The sequence below is a fragment of the Geospiza fortis genome, unplaced genomic scaffold, assembly GCF_000277835.1.
Source record: "Geospiza fortis unplaced genomic scaffold, GeoFor_1.0 scaffold279, whole genome shotgun sequence".
Taxonomy (NCBI): Eukaryota; Metazoa; Chordata; class Aves; order Passeriformes; family Thraupidae; genus Geospiza; species Geospiza fortis.
Genome location: NW_005054352.1, coordinates 5,068,207 through 5,090,888, shown reverse-complemented (window position 1 = coordinate 5,090,888; position 22,682 = coordinate 5,068,207). Strand labels below are relative to the sequence as shown.

Here is a 22,682-nt window from a genome sequence, read left to right as displayed (position 1 = left end):
AAAGAGGTTTTGCAAAAAAAACCCTACACACAGTGGATTAAACTAGGGGCATCATCTGTGTAGTGCAGAGGGGGCTTGGGTGTGCCTCATTCCAGGGACAGGAGACTAATTTCACAGAAGTTTCTATGAATTATTGCCTCTTTGCTTCCAAAACTTCTAATTAGGTTATTATGAATGAATAACACTTAAAGCAGTTGCCACATGATGTTGTCCCTAGTTGTGCCACAGTCAGGACCATCACAGGTGGCTTAAATAAAGTAAAGAAAGCAGGCAATGTGCCACAGAAGAGAGGCACTGCTGTATTTTTTCCTAGAGTTTGCCCCAGATTTGCACTACCTAGTCCTATGTCGATCTAAGGAGATAGTTTCTTTGTTCTCTGATTAATATTTAGCTCAGATTTGTAGAAAAAAGAAATATCAGTTATTTTGCTGAATATATATAATACTGAGTTAAATATTCATGAACACTGCAAGGAGGAGGAACACTGATGAAGCCGAATACAGCCTGCAACAGGGTACATGCACTAAGGTTGTTCCATTACTGTGACTGTGCTTTGGGTAGTCTGCATTCATAGCTCAAGGATTGAAATGATGGATTTTAAAGTTAGTTTTCAGCTGCTATCATAATATAGAAATAAAAAGTTAGATTAAAAGAAATATGTAATAGCTGAATGTAAGATTCAGTATTTTAAATTTAATTTAATTTAAATTTAAGTATGTCTTTTCTAGACCATTGATCTACTAAATTTTAAAATATTTTCAATTTTTAGGGAATTGTGTACAGATTTATGCCAGTGGCTTCTAACCACTTCAATTTTCTGACTTCTAAAACATGTCTTCTGAAGGATTTATAGAGTCTGAAAATTTTACATTACGAAATTGCCTGTAGCACATGAGAAACTTCTATAATTATTTTCTCTGTTTGTAATCCCTATGACAGGCTGTGACTTCCACTTTCCATTGAAGATGTACTAAAAGCAACAAGTTTATGTAGTTCTCTGTGTCTGATAGATAATAATTTTGTTTTTTGCCACTGCAGTAGACATTGAAAAACGATCAGACATGCAAAAGATAGCAAATGGCAAAATTTCCACACTCTTTTTCATCACAGGCCTCTTACTCTCTTCCAGTTATAGTGCAATTCATGCTCAAGTATTACTAGTCACACTGCCATAGTTAATAGGCACACAAACAATTCCCAGGATTTCTGATGAGGTAAATTATAATCTTCTACTACTGCTAGTTATTTTTTTCAACAGGACAAGTGATTTGGAACTGACAACACCATAACCACTCTTCTTTGCAAAGAGGGGAAGATTATAGCTAAGAATAGAATATTGGACAGCATTAATGCCCTGTTACCTAATGCTCAGAACTTTTTCTGGTAAAACACTGAAGTCTGACTACCTTGTGGTGATGAGCAACAGAATCTGCCCACAGAGAGGAGAGGAGAGGAGAGGAGAGGAGAGGAGAGGAGAGGAGAGGAGAGGAGAGGAGAGGAGAGGAGAGGAGAGGAGAGGAGAGGAGAGGAGAGGAGAGGAGAGGAGAGGAGAGGAGAGGAGAGGAGAGGAGAGGAGAGGAGAGGAGAGGAGAGGAGAGGAGAGGGAAGAGTGTGACTCAGCTCCCTACAGCAAGTCTCACATTCCTGGGAAATACAGGCTTTTCCTGTGAAGTGTGTGAGTTTTGAAGGCACAAGCACAACAAATTAAACATGCAGAAGCAACTGAATTGCTATCATCAGTCTTCAGGAGACAAATGATCAAGTAATCACTGCTAAGAAATGAACTGAAATAAGGAATCTTATTCTACTCATTATCATTTAGGCACCAGTCTATTTCTAGTTCTACCAGCTTCTCCAACAAAATAGGTTAATGTTATTGCAAGTACAGGATGTAATTCCACAGTGAGAGCAGTTTATATGGGAAGCAGTTGAATTTTCACTCATGTTATTACTTATACGAACTGCTATTTTATAAAAGCAATTATACTTTTGAAATATTTATTAGCCAATAATTGAGTCCTTCACCCCACATTCAGATCCTATAAGAACTGCTTCAAGATGATGAACAGATAAAACATCGCAATTTTAGGGCTGTCACACATAAGGAAAAATTTTACTGGATTTCACTGGACAATTACAGCTCAGATTACAGGCCACAAAAAACTTTTCACCCCACCAACAGTTATCAAGAATTAGAATGAATTTGTAATATTATTTAAAGCTAACTGGATAATCTGGTTGTGGTCTTGCTATCTTGTTGTTGCTGTTGCTGCTGTTTTTGCCATTGTTTTGGTTTGTTTTTTTCTTTCCTGCCTTGACACCTGCACACAAGTGAAATATTTTTTAATACAAACACAGCCAGTTGGTCTATCAGTGGAACTTTCCACAGTGAGGTAAGTTTTGTCTCTTGCATTCACGTGAGGCCTACACAATGCTACTGAACACAACTAGGAGAACCTAGAATAATACCTGGCTGGTAGGTGTTCATGTATTTGTTCTGCCTCCCCTGAATGTGATTTTGCAGCTACTGTCAGTGGCACGGAGTGTCAGGCAAGGCGAAGAGAGACTTTCAAGTTACATGGTTTCTTGGTTGCTATGGAACTGATGACAAATGCGATTGCATTGATAGCGTGGAAAATTTACGGAGAAAGGTAACAAGATAAGCACAGAGCAGTCTGGGTTTGGAAACCACAGGTAACCAGAAATGTGCATAGGTAACTGAAAAATGCATGCACGCGTTTGCACTTCATGAGCCCTACCTATAGAATTTTATTCACAAAAAGAAAGCTTGAAAGATGATGGTCTCCTCCAAACCCCAAAGATACCAACTTAGTCACCCTTAGTTTTATATATATATATATATATATTATATATACATATATAAAAATAAATAAAATAATTTTCTCTTGAATTAATTTGATGTTCAGTTCTGTAATCATTCATCCTACAGAACAGCACCATGTTCTGGGAGTAAGACTATTAGAAACATGATAAAATCACATTGGCCAAACACTGTGGCCAGAGGAGGATATGGTCTGGAGAGATACACCCCTAATCTGGTCCTTAAAATGTCTTAAATAAGTGATTTTTTTCTATTTTCCCATATTCTTGGGAAAATGTTCTTGCACTCACTGAATAAACAGCCTGCCTTGTATTTCCTTTAGGAATAGTTTTGAATTAAAACCCAGTTTCAAAATAAGAATGCCCAAGTTTTGCTTTTGGATTTTTTTTTTTCCTCCATGGGTATTCAGAAGCAAGTATGAACCTTTTAGCAAATCTCACAATATCCATCTATGATGCCTCCTTCACACCTGTGCTTTTCCTTCCAGCAAGATTCAATATATTAGAAAGTGTATTATTCAGTGTGTTATTCAATGTATTAGAAAGTGCCAACCCATGCTAACAGAATGAGAAGAAAAAAGGAGGCTGCTCCATGTAAAACATGCACCAAGGTGTGCTGCTGAAGCTCAAAAATTTCACATAGTGAAACAAACATAAGATTTTACCAGGACAATATTCAATAATGAGGGGAGAACTCAGAAACTGACCAAGATTTTATATTATTTGCAGTAAGACTTTTTAATTATGGTTTGGGAGATGATGACTTTTGCTGGCATTCATTTTGGTTTCTTTATTTTTAACCTTTGCACATTAGTTCATCAATAATTTATTTAAAATAATTCTTTAATGGCAGTAAGGCACTCTTTTCAGAGGTAGATATCTTAATTGAATGGTAGAATTAGGTTCACAAGTCTCTTTGTTGACCTAGGTCCATTTCTAAGACATCAGTCATATTTCAAAATCCTTTTCTAAGACATCATTCATACTTCAAAATCCTTTTCAAAAGCCACAAAGACCATTGACATGAAAGTCACTTACAGAGATACCACTGAGCTTGTGATAGGCGATTGTGGAATGGTTGTATTTAAATAAAACACACACAGCAGTTTCCAAGCCTGTAACAGGGTACTTTGCCTGACATCTTTTGGTAAAGCAGTGCTGATGCAAGCAGCCAGTCAGTTTTCCCGGGTGCAGTGGTTTTTCCTGGCTGAGGAAGTTGGGTTGTCATGGCTGCATTCCCACTGGAGCCTAAGACCACTTAACTCTTTATGACCAAAGAGAGATGGCACCAGAGTCACAGACCTTTCCTGCTGTCATTTTTTATGTCTGGGTCTGGTAGTCCTTTTTACCAACACAAAGCTATTTCTGTGCACTTCAGCCTGCCAGCTCTGAAATCAAGATAATAGCTATGTCCTCATCCACACAGACGCTGTACGTGTAATTGCACTCCAGATTATAAAGTGCTGTACTAATGGATACCACAGAGTACCACAGATGACATAATAATATCTGCTCTAACCAGCTTATCTGCTTTTCAAATACTGTTATGATGTGACCCTGCTCCTTTTGAAAGCAACATGATGTTTTGCATAGGTATGAAAGAGTTGGGACCTGTTCACATGGAACAAATGTGCTGGGTTACTGAAGTGATTGTTTCAGTGACTTCATGCCAGATGAAGAAAAACAGTGCAGTCTTTTTTGATCATATTCCACATGTCTTTGTTCTGGTCAAGATGCAATACAATGATTAGAAAGGAAGATTCTCCACAAAAGATCGTGAATCTTCCACTGCAATGAAGTGAATTTGTCCAGCTCAGCTTTCCTCACAGGTTTTCAGGAGATTCACCACACGTGCTTTGAAAAATGCATTCAAGGGAAACACCTTACAGCCTTGTACTGCTTTATATTTTCCCACTTAGTCCATCACTTCATCTGATATGATCAGTAACCTGATGCTACTTCCATATGCTTGTGTGAAATCTCAGATAGTGGGCTTCTGTAGCAGAGCATCTCAGCCCCCACATCTGTTGTTTGCTAGCCAGTCAGATAACTCAAACAGGACAAGCTGTCTTGTATTTCAGGGAGTATAATCTTGAATAATCACTAACTGATTTTGGTGCCATGGTCACTGGCCTAGCATCTCCCAACTGCCAATAAAAATCTTAGAGATCTGGCAAAACACACTGTATTTCTGACTGACAGCCACTCACTTTACAACTATAAAAGCCACACAAAACCTTCACAAAGCAAAAACCTTGTATACATTTTCCTGGAAATGTGTGAAGTTTCTCCTGTTAGTAGGAACCTACTTTGTGGTTACTCCTCAGGGGTTATGTGAAGGTATTTGTGTCCATTATCATCACTTTGGTGGTAAGTAGCATTTGACTCCTAATCAATACTCTTTCTTTTGCTAGCTTTAATATAGGTACCTTGATATAGTGCACTGTTTCATGCTGTAATCCTCTAGTAGTTATTTTAGTTATATACTGTGGAGTAACTAGTTCTGATTAAGGTTTTTCATCTGTTATCTTTTGTCTGTTTAATAAATAATTCATTTTTATATAAATATATCTGATTTGCCATCATTAGAACTTGCCAGACAAAGTGATTCCTTAAATTTAAACTGTTGCCAAAATCTGAGGCCAAGGAAGGACTGATCTTCATTTAGACCCCTTTCTGTGAAGGAATTTAAATACACAGTGGAGTTCTTTCTTCCTATCAGAGTCAGAAGGCAGAAGAAGCAGGGCTTTTTTAATAAACTTTGTCTGTGGTTCCCACTCTCCCAGCAACAGCTACTCCTCTCAGTCGCTTAGTCTGAGGTCAAGGAAAGACAAACATCAAGTGCTGTTCTATGCTTTTAATTTCTGAATGTGAAGTGATCAGGTAAAGGAGGGATTCTGTCTGGTGACATCAAATATGGAGACTTAGGTGGTGTCTGTGGTTACAAGAGAAGTAAGGAGATTCCTGAACTGAGGCAGGCCCACAGGATATCAGGGTGGACTATTCCAAGGTGAGAGCATCAACTGAAGCTTGTTGCAGGTGAGTCAGACAAGACATTGTGGTCCTGCCCCAGCACAGCCCCCGACTGCATAGCTGAAATCATTCATTGACACCCAGGTCAATGCATCAATGCACAGGATCTCTTCTTGCTTTGATTTCCTGAGCCCCTAACCTGTCTTTGTGACCCACTGAGGCTTGAACCAAGACTCTGTTCCCATCTTACACTTCCCTTCCAGCGCTAGTCCCCTACTCCTGCTTCCAGGTACGCTGGGCTTTGTATGCAGGGTGTGCAGCTGTTCCTCCTCCTAGCAGGACCTGGAGCTGCTCAAGCAGAGGGGAGCATTATCACATGTGCACAGAGGCAAGGGAAGGCAGTGACAGGTCCAGGTCCAGGGGCAGTTATGTCACACAAGGCCCGTCCCAACCCTTCCCTTCTTAAGCTTAACAGCATGCTCTGCTTCTTGTAAATGAAAGGTCTTTGGGAAGAACTTCACTCACATTTCCAGGGGTTTTTGGTTCAATTTTACACCACATAAAGCTGACCTAATTGGACAGATGACTAAACTGGTATCTCATGGCTCTAACATGGGTCTTATACTTGGTCTACTACTACAGGCTAGTGATTGGGCATTGGAAGAGAAACCACAGTCTTGCATCTTCTCTGCTTTCTTTGCTCTGCATCTTGTTTCTTGTGCAATGATAACTCTGTAAAGAAACTCTAAAGTGCAAATCTGGATTTTACATATTTGAATGTTCCACAGGCTACAAAAATATTTCTAGTGTTGTCAAGGTTTGGGAATAGTATTCATCAATTTAGAAACCATGATGCCACTTCCCCTCCCCTGCTTCAATTGGAGGCACACAAGGTGATGTTTGAGATAAGAACAACTTACTGGAAACAGCAATAAAGAAGAAAATAAACAGTAACAGCAACAAAACTACAACAAAAGGTGGAAGAAGGAGAAGGAGAAAGAGAAAAAAGAAGAAGGAGAAGGAGAAGGAGAAGGAGAAGGAGAAGGAGAAGGAGAAGGAGAAGGAGGATAAACTCTTTACAGTGAAAACGCCCTGACAATAAACAATACCAGACTGTTCCATCCATCATGTTTTCTCGACCAGAAGGAATCTCTCCTACTAAGAAGTAAGAGTCCCTTTCCCCTGCTCCTGGCAATGACATAAGGTGGTATCAAACAACCTCAGAGTCCTCCCACCTCCTCCTGGCTACTGCAAAAATTAACCCCACCCTGGCTGGAACCAAGACAAGCGGTTTACATTTAAGAGGACTTGGTCATGACTGCAGGCAAAATAAAAGACCCAGGCATGCTGTTTCTAAAATGTGCTATGTATGATACTCAGATAGCCCTGATTCCTCAAGCATCTTTTAAATATTCTTGAGACCTATTATGTAATAAGAACTGCATTCACCTGGGATGTCACTGATTGGACCTGGGAGTGACCTCTGTACCCTACAGGGTCACTGCCTGGATCTCTCTTACAGAGCTGGGGCACACTGGTCTCCACGTTAAACTATTGGCTAAGGTAAATGGATTTTTAAAGAGCTATTTCTCTGTGAGGGTCAGGTGTTTGCCTTCACTTAGGATTCATATTCAGGAGCTTGATTGTGGAACAAGGTGCTTTAAGCTTTTCATTTAAATTAGAGATAAAGGCTCTTTTCCTATAAAATAGGGCCAGCACAGAATGGAAAGGCAGCCTGTTATGTTTTCATTTTCAGGGACTTACAACACTTGCATGATATAGGGGAGGACCTAGCTACATTACTTCTTATTTACAGGTCTTCAAATGTAACTCTTCCTTCCTTGGCTACCAAACAAAAAGCTATACTCAGAGATTTGAAACTGCATCTATGATTTTTCAGTTGAGTTCTGTGGCCACCAGACTATCAGAACACAAGAAAAAAAAGGTATTCAGTTGGACCACAGACCAATTTATCTACTATCTTACTTTGATGTATATGTAGTTCTTCCTCCTCTATATTCTTCAGTCTTTAATATTTTTTGCTCAGGAACTTTATGTGCTCAACATGATCTCTATGTATTTAGCAGTCCTTACTGGATTTCTCTTTCATAAGCCTGTCTAGTCTTGTTTGAATGCATGTAGCATTTTAGCTGACATCATCAGCTTCTTGTAGACCTCACTGTCTTTCAAAAATTTGTTCTGTTACACTACTTACTGCATGAAAAAAGATCACCTATTTTCTGTTTATTTTGAACACAGGATCCTGCTAAATTATTCTGTTACTCCCCTGTATCTTATTCTGACTGTCACAGTAAACAGTTGATTTCTGCTCACCCTTTCCTTGCACTCACATTTACATAGACCTCTATAATTTCTTCCCTCATTTGTCTCTTCCAGACCCAGGAATGGTGGATTACTTGGCTATGCCTTATCAACTTCCACTCTAATATCCTCTGAATTTGCAGACTAGCAACTTCCACTAAATTACTGTATTGCTATTTTCCTCTGTGCACTACTGTAGGTGAAATGTCTTGTTCCATTTAAAATCCATGTTGCTACTGGTTCCAATGAAACTAGCTTACCTAGCCAGGCTATCCTGAAACAAGCCTTGTTTCTTATCTGAATCACTCACAGGTAAACTCTAAAGTCAGGTTTTTCATTGAGGAACTCTAATTTACTCCCATTTTTTTGTGTCTACTTCTGCCCTGAAATCCTGTTTCAAGAACTGAGACGCAAGCATAATTGGTGCCTCTCACTGCATCAGTTTTACTTTAATACAACTGGATAAAAGATCCCTTTTACAAAGCTTATCATACAATGATGTGGCTTGGAAGGGACCTTAAAGATCATTCAGTTACAACCCTCCTGCCATGGGCAGGGACACCTTCCCCTAGAAAAGGATCCTCAGAGCCACACCTAGCCCAGCGTTGAACACACATGCTTTAGCAAAAAAAACAAAAACAAAAACAAAAACAAAAACAGAAAAAGAGAAAATAAACTCATCACATTTTATCATTTTACTTTTTAAGTAAGATTTACCAAAACGACTTCGTTTCCTTTTACAAGAAAAAAAGAAAGAGTGAGGGTGGTGACAGAAACACATTTCCAGATCAACTTATGAGAACAAAAAAGTGCACCTTTCTGAAGTGACACGGATTCTTTCATCATTGGAGGAGTTGAATCTGTCATCCTTTTCTCTGAAATACTCTTCTATGCACTGCTCTTCAAAATCATGGACCTTTTTCAATTCATCCTCAGTTATGAAAAGTTCTGTGGAAAAAAAATGAGAAATAAGAATTTGGCAAATATTCACATGTGAACTAACTACATTCTTATTTGTGAAACTCATGGACTTAACTTTCATAAGCAAGTATGTGTGGCATTTTGGTATGAAAACAGATAGATGCTGTTAGTTAGCCACTATGGAATTAGTGGCTCTAGTTATATACGATTCTGTAGACAGAAGCACCTAAGCAGGCAAATGCTGAGCAAACGCGAATATGTTCTGATTACATGAGATCTAAGCACAGCAGCTGGTCAGGTCCTGGACAGATGGTGAAAGCCAAAGCCCACCTGTAACCTAAGAGACAAATAATGAGATTAGCAGACTGCTAGGAAGGAGTCTGAGCATACAGGGGTCTGTCTGATGTGGCCAGAAGTGACATCTACAGGCAGCAGTGTAATGGGAGTGGGAGGAGAGCCGTCTCTAGGGCCAAACGTGACTCCCGCTCCCTCCTCACAGAGAAGAGGGCTGTGGCATGGGCTAATCCTGGGCAGAGACACACATCCCTTAGCTCCCTGCCTCTGGCATGTACATTGGGCAAGGTGGAGATATTCTGACTTGAAGAATTAGATAGAGAAGAGGAAAGCATTATCAAAATAATCTGACAGGTTTTCCATCATGGTTATGGGGCTTCATTTAAAGCCTATTAAGGAACTACTCCTCCAGTCTGAGTCAGAGTCAAGGAGAGACTATGTAAACAAAATTGCCTTTTACCATCTCTAAGCTTATCTAGGCAAAAAAAGTGTGCTCAGGAAAAGCATGTGCTATTTGCTCTGTATTTTCAAAAATAAAGCTGGAACTGTCATGGAGTGAGAAGAATTCCAGCAATTACAGACCACTAGTAACAGCAAAACAAACCTCTTTGCTTTCAAGGAACAAACAGGCAACAACCCCAAACAGTTCCAGAAAAACACAGCCTCCTTAACATTGCAAAGAGAATGAAGGGTTGGGCAAATCAGGTAAAACTAACTAATTCAGGTAAGGTTTTTGCAGGTGAGAGTTGTTACTTTGCTGGGAAGGTTATCAAGGTGCTGGGCTTTGACTTCATGCATGTCAAACACTAGACATCATGAAAAGCATTGGAAAGTCCCCTTTGTGCATTATCTGAGTCTTACTCAATCCATAGTCTCTCTCATCAGGGTCACTTTCATGCTTCCTCCATCTGCAGCAGAGGTGTTGAAATATCATTGTCATGTGGCTAAAAATGATCAGAGGTGGTGGGAGAACAGGTCTTTCGTGGAATGTCATGATGAGCTGGTACCTTTGAAACTTCCAAACTTGGTTTGATATAGATTTGACTTCGAAAAACGTGTTGCTAGAAGGCAAGAAGAGGAAAACAACATCAGACTGAAAATGGTTTTGTGTGCTTTGCCAAAGATTATATGACAGCATCATAACTAGATACATTTCAGTAACACTGGCAAATGTTTCATTGTCACAAGAACAGGAAGCAGAACAAAAGAGGACGTTTTTGCCTGGGCAAAGCATGGTGATAATTAGCCTTTTTGAATTACATTACGACTGTAAATGTCTGCACTGTACAACCCCTGAGTCTTAAAACGTCCCATTGAGATGGGGAAGTATTTTTACCCTTGTTTTCCCTATTGGGAATGAATGATGCCATAACTGAGCCTTATTTGGCTTCTTTGCCCTGGTTCCCATTAGGTGTCTGTCCTTGGAAATGAGCACAATGCGAAAAACTTGGCATTTCCCTTGTTTCCCATGTCTCACAGCCAAAGCCAAAGCTCAGCAGTCTTTGTAGGCTGTGAACAATATGCATCCTCCCCAAGTCTATATTTTGCACTGTGTCACTCACTTGAAAACTGCAATGAGGAGATTCACCAAAAGGATGTTTGCTACCAAGAGGTAGCAGGCCATGATGGCAGGAACGATCCATGCTCCTGTCTTGCAGGGAGGTAGCTGGATAATTTTGCCGTCTTCTCTGGTTTCATTTTGACCACAAGGTGCTGGGAACAAAATTTAGAAACAAAAAAAATGCAAAATGGGAATGAATCTTATTTTTTCAGTAGTTTTTGTGGAAATATTTAAATATTTATAATGGCCTGCCTGCCAAGGCAATACCATCCAAATAACAATGGTATTGACATTCTCCCCTCAGAAGTTTATGCTTGGTATCTGCAGATACCAACTGCAGATTTTACAGGCTGCAGTTCTTGTTATTGTGTGTTATGTGCCATGGGTATCAAGATAATTCTCTCAGGACACATGTCTGGTGTGAGTAAGCTGCCTGTTTGCATACATAATACAAAATAATATGGTAGTCTGGTGGCAATTAGTAGCTGTGAAAATGAAATTATTGAATTGTTAAATCCTACAAAAAAGCTTGCATATTATTTATTTAACAGCAAAAACCTTGTCTTTTTTATTGATTGAGGAGGATGTGATAAATAAGGAAAAGGAAGTCCATGAAAGTAAATGAAAGAATAGACATTTATTGCTGCGCACTGCACTGTCTCAAGCCCCAATAGGACATACTCATAATGACTTTCTGCTATTAAGGACTCTTGACTGCATGCCTAGAAACAGTGGGGGAGATTATCAAGTCTTTACTGAACCAGGTACAGGGACATGTATGCAGCAGAGATGCCACCTGTTTATTCCACAAATACATTGGAATAAAAATGTTCTCGGTATTAATGTTGTAGAACTGAAACAAGGAGAGAGAAAACATGGTGAAATAGTTTTCCCTGCTTGTGTTTTAATATGCCTTCATGCGCAGTGATAATCTTAATCTTCAAGCATGGGTTCAGTTTATGTCTCTGCAGCTTCAGTCCTGGTGGTTCTACGTATCTCCATAATCAGCTCTTCAAGACAATAATGGAAGCAGCAGCTTACAAATACAAGCCATCTTAGTAAATTTTGCACAGCATTACAGCTAGCTTCCCCTCATCTCCATCAAAAAGAAGTTTAAGTGAGGAATTTCCAAAGTGCTCAGCACTGGCTCAGTTCCTAGTGATTTCACTGGGGGTTTTGTACCGACTCCATGGAAAATGAGGTTTGATGATGCCATATGTAGAATTTCATAGTATGGCAAGAAATCCACATTTCCAGTACCAACCATTGCATCTTCTCGAAAACATTCCTCTGAACTTGGTTCACTGAGCTTGGCATTCACTTGTGGATGTCTGTACTGGCCATCGTATTACATTATGTGCGATTTTGGTACTTTGTTTTGGGCATTACACACAGATACTAGCCTATTACACACAGAACTATTGTAGCCATATGTGACACAAGACTACATGACCTCTCCAAAAATATTCAACTCACTGAAAAAGAAATCCTAGAGTCAAATATGGGCAACCCTGCTTTTTATCAGCAGCTCCATTGTGTTTGGGCACATGGTGTTACCAGTCCTTCCTGTTTGCAAAACCACATATTATTACTGGAGCAGGCTGAGACTATACAACTCTTCATTTCTCAGTAAACATCACCTTGCAAATCATTTTAAGGCAGGTCTATTTCCACACTGCTCCAAGCAGTGGTTTCATTTAGACATACAAAATACCATCAGTGAGGTGCTGGCAGTGTGGGCTCTCTTGGCCTTCACCCAGCAGAAACTGCACCATTCAATTCCTCTTGCTATCAGCACTCAATGTGAAACTTATGTCTCTGTTTGTGTGGAAGCTTTAACTTGCTCATATATTGAGTCAGAGGTACAAAGTCCAATACAACAAAGTACCAAACCCATTGTGATTTCACCAGTGATAGAACAATCACAGTATCTGAAACTTGTTGTCCTCTTTTGTGCTGAAAACAGAACAAATAATATCTTTCCAAGCAATGAGAAAAATTTCGAAAAGCATTTTCAAACTTCAGATAAATGAGACCAAAAACTCAGCTCCAACTCTGGTTCCAACTCTATTATCCCCTTTTTCCCCCTAAAAACCCATAGAATTTAATCTAGGAAAAAAAGCAGTTAAGAAGACAAGAAATATTTCTCCAGCTCTACTTGCTTACAAGTGGGTAATCTCTGTTGGTTTGTGCCACTCAGTGATGGCCAAATTAGATTTCCTATGCAGACATGTTCACACAGTCTATTTTATATACCCTTTGTGGTTCAGCTTGTCCTGAAGCTTTTCAGAAGTTTTTCTCTTTCGCATATTTTGTTGTGGGTGCCTGGAATACTCATTTCTTGCCTTACTAATGGAGAGCTAAGCCACTACTTAATTTTCACATCTGCAGCTGCAGGAGAAAACATATGACGTGTGCTCAAAAATGCAGAAGTCTGTGTTCCATGGCATGTCATTGAACATATTCTTTCATATTTAAACCATGACATTTATTTTCAAAGATTTTTTTCTCCACTGTTAATTAAAGGTGTGCACTCTGCCTCACCCTTCAGGAATCTGTTCTGCCCTTCTTGTGTAACATAATTCAAAAATCTTAATTATTTTTGGAGAAATGAAGTAATTTTTGTAATATGTGCATTAATATATTGTGATATATTTCAAAGCACAATACTAACATGTATGCAAACTTGACTCATCTGTTTTACATTATAGTCTTGCTCTAACACAAACCACAAAACACTTAATTCTAGCAAAATGCTTTAGTGGAGAAGCAAATTCTGGTAGCATAATGATATGCCAATCTCAGGTAACTGAAAAAGCCAACAACTCTGATACCTACAGGCCATTGGATAAAGTTCAGACACTAAGTCTTGAATTTAGGCTTTAGAAAACAGTAAATGGTTGGAGTTTTAATTTAAATTATATGAATTAACTTCACAAAGCTTTCAAACATTGCCTCTTGACATCTGCAGATGTACATACTTTTTGCACCCCTTTCTTCCCTTTTCACAATCTCTTTCCGTGCTTATTTTTCCTTCCTGACTCCCATTTACAGTTTCCTGCTGGGACTTTCTTGCTGCATAACTAACACTTCCTCTTTCCTGTCCAGGGAATAGCTGCAAAGAAACCAAAAGTAATTCAAGCTGCTGTGGGTTTCAGGCCCATCGTGGAGGCAGAGCTCAGGAAGAATTTCCCTGCTGTAACTACTGTCATGACAAGGGCACTGTTCACATTTACTGTTCTTTCCCCAGCTGCTCCCTTCCAGAGCAGGTGTGGGAAATAATGAAGAGACAAAACAGCACAATTGAACAGCTCTGCCACTGAATAGCTTTTTGCCTTTGATGAAAACTTTTCCTATAAAAATGGATACCACTTTTACAATGCAAACTGATTTGTTTGAAACCACAATAAACTGAGGGATGCTTTCCTGTGTTCACAATTATAAATAAAGTGGAAACTAATAAGTGCAACCAAATTACAAAACCAAATTTTTTAAAAAATTCAAGTCTGGTTATTTTTAATGCACTTTCATCATCCTATTTATGCGTATGTAGGCACCTTCTAATTTTGACCCACAATGAACCCAAAAGATGTGAAAGTATTTTATAATTTCTGAACCAAATATCTAAGCAGCCTTACCAGCTTACCAGGCTGGTAAATATTGAAACCCATTGCCCCTCCCTGCCAAAAATATTAAATGGCCTTCCTAAAGTTCTCTTCTTCAATGATGGAGAAAATACTAAAATCTGTGAACTCTGAATTTCACCTCTGTTCATCAGTAGAAATATCCAGGGAGTTGAACCATGTCTCCTTACTTCAAGAAGATTTCTTTCACTACAGCATCCTGCCCACACTTCTTGGCCCAGGCCACATTAAATGTGACTTTGAAGGGTCTCTTCAACTTGCTGGTATTTTAATAATAATTTATAGTAAATCCTTGTATTTGTCTTTTTCACTCTAGTGCTTTCTTCCTCCTCTACTCTACCCCTTACCCCATTAAAAATAGCCAACCAAATAGAATTTGAATTACAACATCAGGAGCACTAGATATGAGAATACTGCTGCAATCCAGCCCAGAGTGACTCTCAAAATTGTTTGCAGTCTGTGCAAAAATCTTATCCACTACCTTTGTCTAACAACATTAAAAGTATTGCTACAGATATGATTTCTTCTGTTTTGTACAGAGCTTTTTGTTCTGTTTGTTCTAATTCCAGAATTATCCATGCAAATGACAGGCCAAGTAGGAAGCTCCTATTGAGTCAGGAAAAGCATGCAGCCTGTAAGGTCATAAAGAGTTTAGTACATAATTTTCATTTGTACTCAGAAATTTTCAAGAATTATAAAACTTAAACAGATAGAACAGATTAAGAAATTTAAAGAATTTTTAAAGTTTTTTGTAGTACTTATAGTTTCCTCTGAAGATCATTGAATAGTTAAAACCTGTGTATGAGAGTCTCTCATCTTCTGAAACGATTGCATTCTGGTTACTTGATATTCTGTAATGCAATTAAAAGAGAAAGAGGTCCCATCTTTTCCTCTTAAACTAGGTAGGTTTTTCCAAAACAGAAATAGACACAAGAAATAAACACAATTCAGACTGATCTTCAGATTCCAGATGGCACATGAAGTACTATCAGCTGGTAAGAAAATCCAGATGGAAATCCAACCTGTGAGACACCAGGAAAACCTGAAAACCTTCCCAGAAGCCATGCTGACTAACAGCAGGTTCAGTTGCTTGGCCTTCTGAATAGAGAAAAATGGTGCTATGATGTTCATTTTCTACAGATAACTGCCATTTCCCAAGCTGGCATTTATTTCCTCTACCTACATGTTTTTTACCAACAAACTCACATTTCCACTTCAGTATTTCTTATATCCTGCTGTATGCATAGTATTCTGGAGGGGTATATAGTTTTGTAAGGTGAAAACAAAGTTCTTCACAGGTGACAACTGTCCTATGAATGTTCCTGGCTAAAACTGCCAGCACAAGTGCCAATGTGTCGTGAACTGAGGGAGAGATTTTATGGTGTTTGTGGGAAATCCACTTCTGGACATGCATTCACTGAAGCAGTTACATGGCTGGCTGCTGCCCTATGGATCCCATTGGGCAGCAGAAGGCACAGATGGATTAGGAAAGACAGCCTCCAAATGAGACAGTTGCACGTGCCATCACCATCTCCCTGATTCAGATTCTCCTTCCTCCCCCAGCTATCAGTGGATAATAATATATCTTTACTCAACTACATAATTGATATCAGTCTAATTTTTTTCAATTTATCAAGCTCTTATTATTATTCCTTTCCTGAAGTATATTAATTTTTAATTTCCTGACCTTTAAATAATTTATAAATTTGATTAGCTTACTGCCTGCTTTCAATTCTAAGGTCTAAGCCTTTATCTGAATCCCAATAGTTGGTAATTGGAGTTTTCTAGGCCCGAGTCAAAACTCAATAGCTCAAGGTGGTTTCAGTAATGATTGATGTCTCATTTGGACTGGTTGGACTTTTCCATGAAGTAGCTTGGCTATTATAGTATACTATAGTAGCTTGACTATTCCATGATCTTTACATGCTTCCAAAGACTGTTTCATGAAATTGCTAAAACTTCCTGAGTAGACAACATGGTATGTGAAACCTTCTGTCTGTGCCAGATCAGCTATGTAGAATGCGCTGAATATCTGCATACAGCTGTGGGAAAAATACGGTCTAATTAATTGTAATTGCACCTCCTTCGCTTATAGATCATATTCTACTCATTTCCTGCTCAAACACCTAGAGGAAGACCATTATGATCGTACTGTGATAGCAAAGTCTGTCTTTTCTAGTTCCCCATTCCCCAAGCCATGTGGACCTGGGCTGTGGACTTGATGGGTAGCTGGGACTGAAAGAGCCCCAGGAGCCCAGGGTGCCCCCATTGCTAGCAGCAGTCACTCTTCCATGTGCTACTGTCTGTGGCTCCTCCCTCAGCATGTTTTAGGCACATTCAGTGGTTCCCACTTCTCACACTCTCTTCATCCAAGAATCACTGAAGCTGACCATTCCAGTTCTACATCTTTTCGTATGGAGCACCTGTTTAATAAGACAAGGCCTTTAGATTTTTTAGTGGTCGTATTATGATGAATTGCCAGTCTGAGAGGAACTACTTAGAGAGTGGTTTTGCTGGTTTTGTTAAGACTTAACCTGAAAATTTGAACACAGATCTAAAAGATTTACTCTCCTTCCACCCCACTTTACAACTGATTCTTAGTCAGAAATTTGTTGGTTTGTAGCAATTATGGACATCACTGATAATAAACACCACCACTGAATAATGTGTTCATAATGCCAGAAGTGAGGATATAACCTGTCCTCGCTTCTGAGTTGAAGATGAGATCACATACCTACATGACATTAACACATACTCCAGCTTACATATTTTTCCTTAAAAAATGATATGAATACACAAATGATGGGTAAAAAATGTAAATGTGCACTGTTTTACAGCAAGACATTAGCAGTGTGTTGAAATAAAAATCAGAGTAGACTCACTGGATGAAAAGGCTGCCAGCTGATGAGATGGACTCAGACATTGTATCTGGTCAGCCTTAATGGCATGCGTCACAAATAAAATAAAAATAACTAATTAAATATATAAAACTGATTTTCCTTTAAAAAAGTACATTAGAGATGTTAGAGTAGCCTACATTTTTGTACATTTCTCAGATACCAGGATTGGTTTCCAGGAGAGTGGCTCAAATAAACATGCTTTTCCATGATCAGCACTTTTACTGAAACCCAAGCTTGTTAATAATGTAGCAATATTAAACACCAAAATATAAACAAAATCACAAAGCAACCCCTTTTTTTGTTAAAATAATACTGATTAAAAAAAGAATGTGCTCTAAATCATTAAGTTAAATTGCAATTTAGATGTAGCATAACAATTTTAGAACATGCTTATCTGATTTGAGAAAGTACAAACACTGTAGCACTTTAACATGAGCACCGTGGCTGATTTAGCTTAGAACAACATGGAAAATATAAATAACAGCAAATGTTTAAACAGTGAAAAAATGTGAGTATACTAGTAAAACCTTCTGGGTGTCCATTGGGTCATTTTGATTGTGTAACACCACCAACTATTGCTTGTGCTGCCAGTCTATTCCACAGATAACATTTTTGAGACAACTGACCATCATACAGACATGACATACTGTACATAATTTGTGCTGGAAGAGTGGCAGATTCTAATTCCCTGAATCATCTACCTCTCAGGAAGGAGGAAGTAGGTTTTGCTTTTCATTTTGACATCATCACTTTTGCTGCAACTCCAAATTTCTGTGACACAGGTAGAAAAACAATATGTCAATATATAAAGCTGGAGTTTAGGCCACCAGGAATTTTGCTTTCCCTAAGCTTCAGAAATAATTACTCTGCATCTTTTTGCATTATTTAAATGTCGTGCATCTAAATAACACAAATCCTCGTGCAAGGGTGTGCAGTCTGCCACCCTGTTTTCATACTTAAACACCCTTCAGTTTCTAAAATTTACGGGTTCTAAACTGTAATCAGCCCTTCATTTAAAAAACCCAACAAGAACACTTTATTCAGCCAATTGCCACGTTTGTTGCACTATGGTAGTTACTCAATACAATATCAATAAATGGCCACTTATAGAGGGACAGACATTATTCTGCTTGTAGAACATAGTATTGTTTTAATGGTACAAATCTTTATTGCTCTAAAATATGCCTTCAGAGCAAGACAAAGTTTTATATCCCCAAATATTACGCCTTTGGAATTAATGAATTTTTTAAAATAGAAGTATAGGGTAAAGGATAAAAATGAGGGAATTGCGTAAAAAGTGAAACATAGTGAGAAATTTTGTGATTATAGGTATTTGCTTACTTCCTTGCATGCCATGCTGCCTCTGAAAACCAAGTAGGGAAGCAAAGATAAAAAGGAGGTTTCGCCTGTATCCAGAATAACGATTCTGTGCTAGCCAGAAAGAAGAAGTCAACATGAAACTGCTGAAATATCTGCCACAGGATACTGAAACTATATTCAGCTGGGGGCATTATTTGTGATATAGATACATTTACTACTTTTAATCAGATCAGGAATTTTTTTTCATTCAAATTTTCTCACTACTGAACAGACAGCAAACAAATTTTGAAAATAATGTCCTTTCCTAAGATGGTACATAGAATAAAATGAAATATCCTAAACAGAGCTTCAATGGAAGCTATCTGCCACTGGAAAAGGTACTGACTTCCAAATCCTGCCAAGACTTACATGTAGTTAAGTAGGAATGATGAACATCAGTTACATGAAAGTAGTTGCAAAAGATGACATTGTTTGTGATTCTTAGTTTGGTCATCTACTGCATCATTTCTCATGACCAGTTCTCTCATTTGGTGGTAATGCAATGAGTGGGACCACAAGGTCTAATCTAAACAGAAAACCAGCATTTTCCTGATCACCTATCTGATGAATCCTGAGGACATAATATATTTAATACTGTCTCTTTTCCTGTTTGTATTGGTGTGAGCACAAAGTCTTGCTTTCTAAAAAAAAAGCAGCAAAATTCTAAAAATGGATCTAATTATTAGACCCAAAGAATTGCATCACAGGGTTTAGCTTAAATGTGGTACTGAAAAGGTAACAGAGAAAAGAAAACTCATCAGATTAGATCCCTATTAAATACAGGAGCTGAAAGGTCTAACCCCTAATTATTAGACATGATCATCAATATGAAGTTAGACAAAAAGTATTTAGGTCTAAAAGTAAACCAAGGGATGAGAGAAAATGAGCGACCTTTTGTGTCCCAGGTACACCACCAAATTCATGTTGGATACCTGGAAGGGGATTCTTGCCACCAAGCTGGTAAAAAGGACACATTTATAACCTTCTCTACATGCACGATAATTCAGCATTACAGATTTCCAGTTAAAAGATTGCAAAGTGATGCCAGAAGCATGTTCTGAAACTGACATCCCAATACTAGCTGAAAAAATACTTTTGCGACCATTCTCTGTGTTGGAGAAGTTCCTCTATCCAGAGCCATTTATTGAACAAACACACATGATCTAATAGGACATCATCTGATCAAAGCTGGATACCTGACTTTGGAGTATGAGAATCATAAACTTGCTTACGGTCTATCTGGTCTGCAAACACCTCCCCATAGATCATCCAGTAAGGCATGTAAAAAATGTTTTTCGCCAGCTTCCACGAAGGCTCCTCATTTGGGAAGAGAATTGCCTGTCTTGCCACACCAAAGCTCATCAGAACCACCAACATGATGATGACAAAGTACATCATGTCTATCATCTGAATGTAATGACAGGAAAAAGGAGAGAAAAAGAGAAAGGACAACAATTAGAGGAACCTTTTGTTCATATTCCTATTATCATGAACTGCAAAAAAAGAAAAAGTCTGTGAATCTTAGAAACAGAATTTTCAGAAACAAATTTTGAAAAGCTGTTCTCATTTACACATAAAAAAATATTATTTTTCAAAGAAGTGAAGTGGTATTATTGTGTCCTTGGTTTTACCCAGTGTGACTTCCAAGAACAATTCAAATGTTATGAATAGGCTTGAAAATACAGAGTACCATCTGGTCACACCAGTTGCCTCAACAAGAATACATGGGGTTCAGTGGAATCAGCAGCCGGGTCTGGGCAAGGGTCATGAGATTATGTTTATAGGCACCACGTGGCAACTGTACCTAAGCAAAAGGACTGACATGGATAATTTTATTCACTGGTAGTCATTATCTCGGAGCAAAGGGAGCTGCAGCTAACATACGGAGGAACGGGTGGCAGAACAGCCTGTTTCTGCAACATAAGGGACACCATGGTGGTAACCAGTGAGAAAGGAAAGCTGTGATACTGGCTGGGATAAAAATCCACTTGATGGGGGAGTCTCACAAATGCCACATTAAAAAAACCCAATCAGATAACAGACAGTGAACTCTGCTCTTTTCCACTGTTGAGGGCCTCGTTCGCATATGTCCAAGATTAACTACTGTTTGCAAACAGTGCCCACCCATTCAAAATGTTCCTGAAAAATGTGGGACAGCAATCCTACAAGATTCTGAATAGATCTGAAGATTAGAAGAAGTACTGTTCTAGAAAAGGCCCTCAAGGGAGCAGAACAATGGGCATCAGGCAGGTACAGCAGAGATTACCCAAAGTGAATGTGAAAAAAAATGGGAGTTGTGTAAAGTCCCTGGTAAGATCCCTTTAAAACTTACAGACTTGCCAGGTCTTCATAATTGTTACAACTGAGCCGTTTTTCACAGTTCTGGACATAATGTTTGTCTCTAGCCAAAACTTAAATTGAGAATCCTCTAAACCTTATGAGTTTTATTCCCTCCAGTCTCTGCATTTTCTGGCTCAGCTGAATTCAGCCTTCCCTGCAAGAGAGGCGTGAACCCAACCTGCACCTCAGCTGGTGCCTTGTGGCTCCACAGGGCACTGGCTGCAGCCCCAGGGCAGAGCTGCTGTGGCAGGGGCTGCTGGAAGAGGGACCTGCTTGCAGCAGATGGAGCTGGTACTGCTGCAGGGGTTCTTCAATTTTAAAGCAACCTGAGGTCAAAGCAACAAGCAACACTGGGGAAGTATGTGCCAGAGAAAAGAGGCTTACAGGGTAGCAAAGAGAAAAAGGTATGCTTGTGTTTAGAGAGAGAGGCTCTAGGAGAAAGGCACCAGCGGAGCAGGGGTTAGATGAGAGAGAATCAGGAAGATGGAAAGAAGGAACCAAGGAAAAGTGAAAAAAAAGCAGAGGAAAACAAAAGTCTTGAGGTTCATAAAATAGCAGGAAAGAAAGAAAATAACCTTGGGGACATGAGAGAGGAAAAGAAATGCTTTAAATAATTAAAAAACAGCAAAGTCAACCATCAACATTCCTCTTTAACTCAGGGCATTAATCTCTAAAAAAAATATTCCTTTAAGAAGAGAAATTCCAGATCATTGTACTTCAGAAAGCATCCTGAAATGGGAAAGCTGAATAATGACATTTAGTTCTCACCTCTTTTAGAGAACAAACCTCGAGGTGAAACCTGATTCCTCCTTTCTTGTCTGATCAAACTTTGTTTCAGATGGCAATATATAACTAGATATGATGTAATGTAATAACGATTTAAAAATGTCATGCAAACAAATAAACAAAATCAGTATTTTGAGGCAATTTAAGACAATGTATTAAATGCTTCAAATATTTTTGATCAGGAGTCACACGGGTGTGACCTCATGTTGCAAGAAATAAATTTTTTAGTGCTGTTCCCCATTCAAGATCCACATTACTTTTCTCCTTCTTCAATTGGGTATCTTCTAAACTCTCAGTAACTTGTCTGAAATACAATAAAATATATGGACAAATTTCCACTGACTTTAATGAACATGGTATCAGGTCCTTTGGCCTGTGATGCCAAATTACAATTGGTGTTTTAGCAAGGCAATCTAAAGAACTCATCAGTTATCTGTTTAAAAAAGTGTTAAAACAATTTTTTGGGATACAATTTCATAAAGAATTGACTGTATTTCAACTTTTATGTTTGCAGAAATGCTAAAAAATGCAGATATTTCCACACATTAAAGGAACTGATATACCTCTGACTCTCTTGACATTCCACAGTCATTTGATTCAATTTAATTCCTGAAATTTCCTAAAGGAAATTAGATCTATCACTGTGCAGAAATCAGAAAAGCGGAAGCGTATTCTGTTACTGAAATCAGTAGATAATAATAAGCTTGGCCATTCAGTTTCCTCCTTGTATCTTCATTTTTG

General features: G+C 38.6%; 1 protein-coding gene across 1 annotated transcript in view; it reads right to left on the bottom strand.

The window, feature by feature from the left end:
- TRPM3 (transient receptor potential cation channel subfamily M member 3) overlaps positions 1-22,682 on the bottom strand; it is a 263,902-nt gene that overhangs the window by 5,626 nt on the left and 235,594 nt on the right. The window contains exons 22-25 of the mRNA XM_031058932.1: positions 20,048-20,222; positions 10,914-11,064; positions 10,213-10,412; positions 8,952-9,084 (exon numbers count right to left, since the gene is read on the bottom strand). Coding sequence (XP_030914792.1) covers positions 8,952-9,084; positions 10,213-10,412; positions 10,914-11,064; positions 20,048-20,222 — 659 coding nt within the window. The remainder of the gene's footprint in view (positions 1-8,951; positions 9,085-10,212; positions 10,413-10,913; positions 11,065-20,047; positions 20,223-22,682) is intronic.